This window comes from Eucalyptus grandis, chromosome 7 (assembly GCF_016545825.1).
Source record: "Eucalyptus grandis isolate ANBG69807.140 chromosome 7, ASM1654582v1, whole genome shotgun sequence".
In the NCBI taxonomy this organism is placed as follows: Eukaryota; Viridiplantae; Streptophyta; class Magnoliopsida; order Myrtales; family Myrtaceae; genus Eucalyptus; species Eucalyptus grandis.
The window spans coordinates 59,576,824-59,587,098 of NC_052618.1; the positions used below are offsets into that span (position 1 = coordinate 59,576,824).

General features: G+C 39.6%; 1 protein-coding gene across 1 annotated transcript; it reads left to right on the plus strand.

Annotated features, from left to right (window-relative positions):
- Nucleotides 1-6,829: 6,829 nt before the first annotated feature.
- Nucleotides 6,830-9,733, plus strand: LOC120295466 (phenylacetaldehyde reductase-like). The gene is made up of 6 exons (XM_039316643.1): nucleotides 6,830-7,070; nucleotides 7,611-7,780; nucleotides 7,967-8,158; nucleotides 8,684-8,846; nucleotides 9,076-9,262; nucleotides 9,385-9,733. Exons 1-6 carry the CDS (start codon nucleotides 6,953-6,955, stop codon nucleotides 9,527-9,529), a joined length of 975 nt encoding a protein of 324 aa, XP_039172577.1. The 5' UTR covers nucleotides 6,830-6,952; the 3' UTR covers nucleotides 9,530-9,733.
- Nucleotides 9,734-10,275: the final 542 nt, after the last annotated feature.

Consider the following 10,275-nt stretch of genomic DNA (forward strand, 5'->3'; position numbering starts at 1 on the left):
TTGTAAAAACCACAAAAATAATACAATTGTAATAAACAAAAAGTAAATCCCAAATTAGTACACTAGTTAACTAACACATATCATCTAACTTAACAAATAGTAAATTTATCATAAGTATACCAATTTGAGGTAAAATTGCCAAAGTGCACCAATTTAGGGTTTTAGGTGGACTGACTCAGTCTTTGCAAGTCAAATATTTAGGTGTGGAGTATAAAAAGGTTCAATGACTTGAAAAATTAACGGCATCTAATGTATTTAATTCATTGTTTTGGAGTCAAAGAGACGGCATTCATGAATTCATTCACATGAACTGGTCATCTCATTGTCGTATCAACATCAGATCTTATTTATGATGTTATGCCATCTCATGCGTTGATCTCGTTTCTCAACTACTGTATCAAGTCAGCTTTTGGAATTGCCCTTCTTTTCTACCAACAGCAAAAAGAATTTCTTGATGGGCACAGTTCCCGCAAGAAAAAAAATTCATCTTGAATCCAGTTATCTTCATTGATGCCAAACATGAGTGCAGGACTTGGAGAACTGAATAGTCGTGGAAAAGAAGAAAGGGATTTAGAGAATGGTGGGAGTCTGAAATTGATTTGCAATTTTCTCGCCCATGTATCTATAAATTATTGAAACAATTACACTTTTGAAATAAATCATATAAACATTGACAATGAAACAATTACAACTTTTGAAATAAACCATATAAACATTGACAATTGAACTCAAATAAGAGTTAGTAATTTTGTGTAAGGTTTTAGTAGCTTGGGACCTTTATTAATTGGTAAGTTGCACAAATAAGCATTGATAAATCATTGGAACTATTTGGCAGCTGCGTAACAATTGAATAATCATTAGTAACCATGTCAGCTAAATGTTAATGATTTCACAGAAGAATTAGGTGATTTTTCATAGGAGTCAGTAACTTTAACATGCTGATAAATAAATGTTGATGAAGTCTTAAGAGAGGTGGTGATTTCGAATATCATTAGATAAGCCTCAATAGTCCAATAAAATAAGCATTAGTAAAGCCAAAAGCATATGGTAACCTCATCCACGAAAATGCGTTAAGTCATTCGCAATAATATCGGTAGTTTGCTATCATGTAATCTTAATTCAATGGTAACTCTAATAAATAATAATTGGTAAATTCTTAGAACAATTAAAAATTTAATAAACGAGAGTTGCAAATTTTTTTAACAAAATTAGTAACTTTAATAAGTTGGTCAGGCATGTAAATAACATGGCTAATCTACACAAATAGTTTGTACTTTAAAACAGTCAAATTACTGACGGTCCTTTCCCAAAATTGTTACTAACTTACTAAAAGCCAAATTACTATTGTACTTTCACATAACAGTGGGTAATTTATTAACATGATACAGGTTAAATAAGATGCCAGTCAGTTTAGTTGCTAATAGGTTTGACATTTAACAAAACTTAAAATGAATTAGTGGCACCGAATAATGTTCTGTATATTCATACACGGAGCGCTGATAATCTGATTGTTGGGTCTTATTTATGTAACCCTTCTTGAGCTTGTGGTTTGAAGGTCTTCACAGATGAGGGCAGATGTGGAACTGCTTGAAAATGCGCATATAGTTCCAACGACTAATGTCCAGAACCAGACACTATAAAATATCATGGACAGCTTTCTTCAGCAAAAGATGCTCCAAGTCTGGCCGAGACCAGTTATCTAGAATCGACAGAAGCAATAAGTTAATTAGCTTTTGTGGTGCATCTACATAACAATCCAACTACCAAGAAAGTCTACCATTCCGTGAAGCTTCCCCAGAGAGGTCAGAGAATAGTGCCATAGCTCAGGCAGGGGGAGAGAGAGAGAGAGAGATGAAGGTGGTGTGTGTCACCAGAGCATCAGGCTACATGGCGTCATAGTTAGTGAAGCTCCTGCTCCAAAGTGGCTACACCATCAAAGCAACCTTTCGTGACCCGAGTCAGTTCAAGACCCTTGATTACATTCATGCATGACATCGTTTATGGCTTCACCATTCCATATAATTACAAGAAGTTGTTCTAATTTACATGTAACAGGTGATACAAAGAAGACTCTGCATCTGCTTGCTCTAGATGGAGCCAAGGAGAGACCTCATCTTTGCAAGGCAGACCTAGAAGTAGGATCTTTTGAGTCCATTGTCGATGAATGTGATGGTGTCTTCCACATCGCATCACCTGTGCTTCTCACCCCCAAAGACCCCAAGGTTCTTCTGCTCTCTCAAAGGCTTGTGTCATGGTCTCTCAAATGTTCTTTTTTCCCTTGTTTCTTTTGGAAACACGAGGTAGAGATTAGTGCTTAAAAATTGTGTCGCCAAACCAGTGGTTTTTTAAATTGTATATCGTTTTGGCCATAGCAATTACATGCAGAAGTTGTAATAGTCTACATATACGGGACAAAGTAGGAGCCAATTTCAAACTATTAGCAAGAATTCAATGGCAAAATAGAAAGCTTCAACTCAAGGTTTCTGCCAGGGCAACAAATCTAACTCTTCAGCACAATGCATTCATCCATATTGCGGTTTCTCCATCTCTATATATGTCCTCGACTTCAATAAGTTCAGTAGTTCATACTTGTCTTTCCATTTCTCAGATGGAGCTGATAGATCAAGGGAACAATTAATGTTCTTTCTTCTTGTGCTGAAGTCCCTACAATCAAGAGAGTGGTGATAACATCTTCTATGGCTTCAGTTGCATTCAGTGGAAAGACTTTGACTCCTGATGTGACATTAGATGAGTCCTTGGTTTTCTGATCCAGTATTCTGTCAGAAATCAGAGGTAATTATGCGTGATATTCTAAATTCGCGTAAGTCGTTAGAAGATGCCCTTTTTCACCTTTCTCGCATCATCAATTAAATCTTAGAAAATGTCAGAAATGCAGAACGTTTTCCATTTTTGTTTTTCCTTGGATGAACTGCATAAAAAAAAATTCTACTCAGAGATATATCTTGGATCTGTCGCGAGTTCTTCCTAGTAACTTTAAATCATCACAGAGGAGCTAGCATGCATCAACTATTCAAATTGATTTCATTGTGCACTTCTTGCTTTTCTGTTTCAGCTTTGGTACCCAGTTTCGAAAACCTTAGCCGAAGAGGCAGCATGGAGATTTGGAAGAGAGAAGGGGATCGATTTGTTCATGATGCATCCTGGGTTTGTCATAGGTCCCCTACTACAATCTTCGTTTAATCTCAGAACAGAAATGTTTCTCAACCTCATAAATAGTAGTCACAAGTAACTGATAAATTTATTATATTGTTTATTCTGATGAGATTAGGATTTTTATAAGTAATTCCGTAAATAGTACTTTTTACACGATTTGTGCTCAGTAATTTGTCCACAACTTAACAAGCAAATGTCAAGAGGATATATATGTTGATTCATTTTATAATGGACAAAAGATATGCAGGATGGAACTTATTAAACTGATACAAATGGCGATACATGTGATGGCACTTGATTCAATGAAATACACAAATTTAATGGAACCATCTTTATAACAAGACGAGACTTACAAGTGAAGTTGTTCCCATCTGATGCTGAGATATTTGCTGCAGGAACCAGTCTCTTCCTGACGCAAACTATAGATTTGTTGATGTAAGAGACATTACACGTGTACACATTCATGCCTTTTGAGTCCCCTTCCGCTAAAGGCAGGTATTGTCGTGTTCACAAAGTCATGCATTCTGACGATGCTTTCAAGATTTTGCGAGATCTCTATGCTGCTCTATACCTTGCTGAAAAGTAAGATTTGCTCATTAAATGTCCAGTTATGACATTCTTATAGTGAACTAAACTTGTCTGCTAAAAAAATTCCGGGCTATCTGCCTAATCATTGATCCATATCCCTTGTGATTTGAATGATGTCAACACATCCAATTTCAGCACTCCCAAATTTTGCAACATCAAGTATAAAAGTTCCAGGAGTAATGTCTGGAATTCTTTGAACAGAACGCCAAGTGATAGTCTCAAGAGCATTTCACGTCTTCTATATTTTGTGCAAAAGACTATAACAAGACGACTCGCATTTGGCTTTGCTAAAAGCAGATGTGAAGATCAAAAGCCTTCTGTGCCAACCTATAAAATATCAAATGACAAAGCCAGAAGTCTGGGCATCGGCTTCACTCCTTTGGAGGTGAGTTTTAAGGACACTGTGGAGAGCTTGAAAGAGATGCTGCAACAGGCAACTAAAAGAACAAAAGCCATGCCAAAGTCGATAGATGGGCATTTTCTGCTGTAATACACTTATGACAGAGTTTTCTTCGGGTGATCCAAAGTTTTCTAATTTCTCACAGGATATGTACAATGCCACCTGAAGCTTACTGATGCAGCCATTTTCATTGTCAGACAAATGTTTGGCTGTTTTCTGTATTGAGTAACTTGAAATCCAGGAGTTCACGTTTGCATGGTAGTGAAACTCCAGCCTCCTGTGTCAAAGGGAAAAAAAGACAAAATGGCAATAAAGCCAATGAGTTTAACAGCCAAAATTCTACGTGTAGTAAAGGTGCAAGTGATGCAGTCAATTGCAGTAAACAGGAAATGTACTGGCCTGCTTTCCCTGGGCAAAATGCCAATCCAATTGAGCAACTGACACCACAGCATTCACCTTACCCCCTCGTTCAAGAACACGGTGGAGCAGGGAGATCTTCTCAAGTCTCTCCATAGGCTCATAGCCTCTCAATTGACAACATTACAGCGATACGAAATGAAATGGCTAAGAGTGCGGTGGTGGTAAACAAGGCAAGTTTCACGCACATATCTGTAAGTCAAAGAAAAACAGAAGCATGTTCCCCTGGCTCAAAGGAAGAGAAGCTTAACTTCTTAAATTTCCATCACCTCTCTCGGTGATGAAATTGCTACGGCTTAAGTGCTCGACTTCCACAAGCTATCCCATTTCACCGCATGTCTTTCCCAAACCCAATAGCAGATTACCACTTATTTTTAGATTTTGAAGTCGGGACAACTATTGTAAATCATCGATAAAATTATAGTTCAGCCAACCACAAACCCATTAAAGAATTATCGTGTAACCTAAAATTTTAGAAGATGAGTTTAACTATTTGCAAATTACCGATGAAATAAAATATTATCACCTAAAAACTCTATAGTAGATTTAGGCCTTGTTTGGTTCGGCTTTGGGAATGAGCTTTGGGACTCTAAAGTCCCTTGGCCAAATGCAAACGGGTTTGGTTCGATTTTTTTAGGCGACTTTGGCAAGGACTCTAAAGGCTCTTAGTCCAAAGCTGGTTTGGAGATCCTTTGGGAACTTGCATTTTCGGAATGTAAGTTCCGCTTAGGTTCATCTTCTCCAAAACCACCGCGTGGAGAAGCTAATCAAAGGCCGACGTCTCGCCGGCCAAGGGGTCGCGCATGCTGGTGACTGTTGCTGAGGGTCGCCCGATCTTGGTGACCGTCACCGGATCTCAAGTGATGCTTGGGTCGCATGACCCAGGCGATTGATGGCCTAAATTGCGCGACTCAAGCGGCCGTCGCCTAGGGTCGCTCAACCTTAGGCAACCGTCACCTAGGGTCGCCCGACCCCGGCGTTGGGGGGGGCTAGGTCTCGCCATCCAGGCTAGATCCAACGATCCTATTTGTCAAATCCGGCAATCCAATGGCCGGACTTTAAAAAAAAAAAATACAAATATTTTTTTATTTTTTTATTTAATAAAAATCATTTATAAATATAAATTTTTTGGTAAAGTTTATAAATGTAAATTTTAACAAAATGTATTTTGGCTAAAGTTATTTCTCAATATACTTTAGAATTACAATTCACCAAACGCTATTTGCATTTGAAAATCCCCTCCACCCGAAGGTATAATGCATTCTCCAAAAACCGAACTAAATGGCCCTTATCGCTTGGAAAAAGCAATCTGCGCAGTGTGGTTGGAGTCGCATTGGAAGCAATATGCTTAGTCGACCTATATGAGACAACCAGGGAAAGAGAAAGAAGAACAAAGTGTGCAGTACCAGGATGACGTGGCATATATATTTCTGAAGCCCAACCACAACTTGACACGTGTTCATGAACTGGACAAATATAGAAAATTTTAAAATCTCGCTGGAATTTTTCCGCCTCTTCTCCCGTCTCCTCCATTCACGGCCGCCTCCTCCATCCGCAGTCGCCGGTGGACTCGCTGGTGCTGCTTCCAGGCCGACCACTGCGGTGCATCCATGGCCAAGCCACCCCTCCTTCGTTTGCGGCGGCTTACAATCGTTGCCGTCCACGGGCGAGCCACCCACTTCGTTGCAGTTCGTCCATTCGGTCAACAGTGGACCTGTTAATTTGAAGGCTCACTTCTGTGGATCTGGAGAGTCGCCAGATCTGTTATTTTCGAGTTTGGGAGCCCCCAGATCTGGCGGTGGACGAAGAAGAAGATGATCTTGCGGTGGCTTGGCCATGGACCATGGCTACTGATCTGGAGACGGACGGGTATGGCCGCGAGCAATGATGAAGGGGTGGCTCGGCTCATGGACCTCCGCACAAATGAGCCTGACGGCAACCACCGTCGATGGAGGAGGAAGAAGAGAGAAAAGGGGAGGCCCACGTCATGGACATGTGTCGATGCGCGATTGGATTTTAGCACACATTGCTTGGCACCACATCAGCCCATGACGTGGTGTTATGCGACCATTCAATACTTGCTCGAGACTTTCCTTGAGTAATGCATGACAGACGATCTATATGTCTAATTAGAAAACTGATCACTCACGGTCAAGAAGAGTAGGTGGTCATTTGTCCCATTCAATTTTTCTAGAACATATTTAAAACAAAGAGTGAACGTAAGTCCCTCGCACAAGCCGGTCAAATAAATGATCATGACAAAGTGTCAAGTTTGAATATATCCCGAATTCATAAAAGAGAATTCCCACTTATAAATGTATTGCAATCAGTATCCCTCTCATCCCCTGTTCCAAGGAGAAGACAGGAGCGGAGATGAGTACAGCAGAGAAGGTGGTGTGTGTAACTGGAGCGGCCGGTTACATAGCCTCCTGGCTTGTCAAAGTGTTGCTTCAGCGTGGCTACACGGTCAAAGCAACTGTACGCAATCCCAGTAAGTTTTTTTTTATCTTTGCTCATGCTCCGTTGTTCACAATATTGGACTTCTGAATCTTTGGTTTGTCCAATTTAGTAGCTGAACGGTTTACTCTTTCTTAGTTGGAAACTTGAAACGTTCTAGATAATATGGAAGTGGTACCAAAATCTGTTACTCAGTTATGATGAGAAAACTATTCTCTTGTAATATCTCTTACCTTTGCAATTAACTCATACATGCATGTGTGTACTTGTTTGTAAGGGTTTGTGTGCATGCCTATACATATACGTTATGCTCAGGGTACGTATGATACAATAGCATCCGAGTCCACTAGCTGAAGGTATGAAGCTCTTGTAATATCTGATTCCATTGGCTTAACTATTCAAGTTTGCACACAATCTTATGCTACCTCTATAGTTAGATCCAATGCATAGCGTACCTTAGAAATTTATATTTGTGGTCTTCTTATCTATTGATAACATTTCGTGTTAAGTGACCATAAGCTCCCAGAGTTTCATTCCATCAAATCAAATTCTCCTTTTTTGAATGCATAAGCAGGTGATCCAAAGAAGACACAGCACCTTCTGGAACTTGGAGGGGCTAAGGAGAGACTACATATCTTCAAAGGAGAATTGCAGGAAGAAGGGTCTTTTGACTCAATAGTTGATGGGTGCGAGGCTGTCTTTCATACAGCATCACCGGTTTTTTTCTCAGCTTCCAACCCTGAGGTTTCTCTATATTGCAGTTGTACATCATGATTTCATGTATTTGTTAAATTAAAGTGTCGCATTTTTCAAATTCTAGTTCTTTTCCCTTGTCGTCTGGTGCAGTTAATCAGATGGCAAATGATCTAACATTTCTTGGATGATTCGACAAAACCATTCTAATCAGATTCCTTTCCTTACATGCTGCAGGCTGAAATAGTCAATCCTGCAGTTGAAGGTACCCTGAATGTTCTCAGATCATGTGCAAAGGTCCCTTCTATCAAGAGAGTGGTTTTGACATCCTCCATGGCTGCGGTTGTGTGCAATGGGAAGCCTTTGACCTCTGATGTGGTAGTTGATGAGACATGGTTCTCCAATCCAGCATTCTGTAAGGAATCAAAGGTCTGTAAGTAAGCTGGCTTTTGACAGTAGAATCTCTTTTGCTTGGTCTGTGATGCCCCCATCAACTGGATGAATTTTTCCAATAAAAAATCGTCAATAGATTTGATTTTGGCTAGTATTCAAGCTTGATTCGTGTTAATTTAATTGAATACTTGAGGCAGAACATAGCTTAATCTTAGTGGCTAAGCAGTAAAGAGGTATCATCTTCCTTGCCTTAATGGTTTTTCCATCCACCTTATCTGTTTCAGCCCTCAACCTTCAAGCATGTTCGTTTGTTTGCCCATATTTGGCCAATGTAAGATACACAAGTTGGGTGCTTTGCCTCACTGAATACCTCTATATGACAATTAGATTTTTGTGATGGACAACTTTTAAAGAATTTCTTTTCTAGTGCTCCTCATCCATTGCTTTGAAATGTCAAACAAGGCAGAGCAAATTCAGTGTCATGTTGATGATGATCACATCCATCAGTGGTGCGAGCTCTTTCACTCTTTCATCGCCTGACTTCGGTTTAATTATTTTCAGCTTTGGTATGTGCTATCTAAAACCTTAGCAGAGAAGGCAGCTTGGGATTTTGCAAGAGAGAATAGGATGGACCTGGTCGTGATAAACCCTGGACATGTGATTGGCCCTCTCTTGCAGTCTACCATCAATCTCTCTATGGAGATGATACTGAACCTCGTCAATGGTATTACTTAAAAGTCAATGCTTGACATGTCTATTATCATTGTGTCAGCATTTTGGATCTCATTTTTTGTCTGATATTGACCATTGATATTTTGCAAATGACTAAGGACCTGTCGCCAAATTTCTCCGCAAGATAGAGATGCAGCTGCACATGGAAACTTATTTTCCTGCCAAAGTGCACTCTGCTCTTGTGATTACAAAGAGAATGATTTGAGGCTTATACAATGCAGGAGCTCAAACATTTCCCAACATCTCTTACAAATTTGTTGATGTCAGAGATGTGGCCCATGCACATATTCTAGCTCTTGAAAATCCTTCAGCTAGCCGCAGATATTGTATGGCGGGAGAAGCAATACATTGTCAAGGCGTTTTGAAGATCCTGCACAACTTTTATCCTACACTGCACCTCCCTGAAAAGTAAGCCCCCATATTTCTTCAATTTCTAAAGAGAAGAGTTACATTTTATGAGCATCCCTAGAAGGAATCCTATCTACTGAACATTGACATTATTAAAGGTGCATGAATCATTGTTGATGCAGATGTGAAAATGACAAACCATACGAGTCGGCTCCTCGGGTGTCAAGGGAGCAGATTGAAGGTCTGGGTGTGAAGTTCATTCCTTTGGAGGTCAGTCTAAGAGACACTGTGGAAAGCCTCAAGGAGAAAGGCTTCCTCTCTGTTTGAGTTTCCTGACAAGTGACAAGGAAAACCCTATACTTCAAAGGCATATATATGGTTTCCACGAACTTATAGTCATAAAAAGTTTCTGCATAAATTTAATGCTTCCCTTTTATTAGACTCCATTGGAGCATGCATAATGTCTTAGAGTCACTTGCTCAGTGTAAATTTAAACTTGAAAGCTGATTATGAACGTTGTTTATTGGAGTAGTTTTCTGCTTTTGCCACTGATTTCTATTCCTGGCTTCATGTGCGACTACTTTTAACAACCTGAGGTTTTGTATGTAAGTTGAGGTGAAGCAAAGCCCAGTGTTTGTTCTGGGACAGAAAAGGCAACCTCTAACGTGGATAATGAGGAATCCTGAGAACCATTCATAGTTAGACAAAAATCCAAAAGAATGGCTGGGAAAATAAATTATTGATTATTCCCATATTCTTTTGGAGATTCTCATTAATCAACTCCTACAATGGATCAAATGATGAATGACTAATAATAGGGCCACTAATCTCTATACTAATTTCTGGCCGCTGCTCCACCATAATCGATCACAGTAAAGCTGCACTTTAGTTTCTGGCGTGGTGCACAATGATCAAATTTAATTTTATTGAAGGCCCTGACACCAGGATTCGGGTAATTTGCTTTAATATCAAAATTTTAATATAAAGGGCATCCCAGTGCACAAGGCTATACTGATTTGCAACTCATCGTCTCTTTCCATCTTTCTGAAGTTATCATACTTACTTTCCCATTT

Excerpts from the sequence above, each read along its gene's own strand:
- LOC120295466 (XM_039316643.1), top strand. The coding sequence starts at position 6,953 with ATGAGTACAGCAGAGAAGGTGGTGTGTGTAACTGGAGCGGCCGGTTAC. Across the intron at positions 7,781-7,966 it reads TCTCAGCTTCCAACCCTGAG|GCTGAAATAGTCAATCCTGC; the intron begins GTTTCTCTATAT and ends TACATGCTGCAG. Across the intron at positions 9,263-9,384 it reads ACACTGCACCTCCCTGAAAA|ATGTGAAAATGACAAACCAT; the intron begins GTAAGCCCCCAT and ends TTGTTGATGCAG.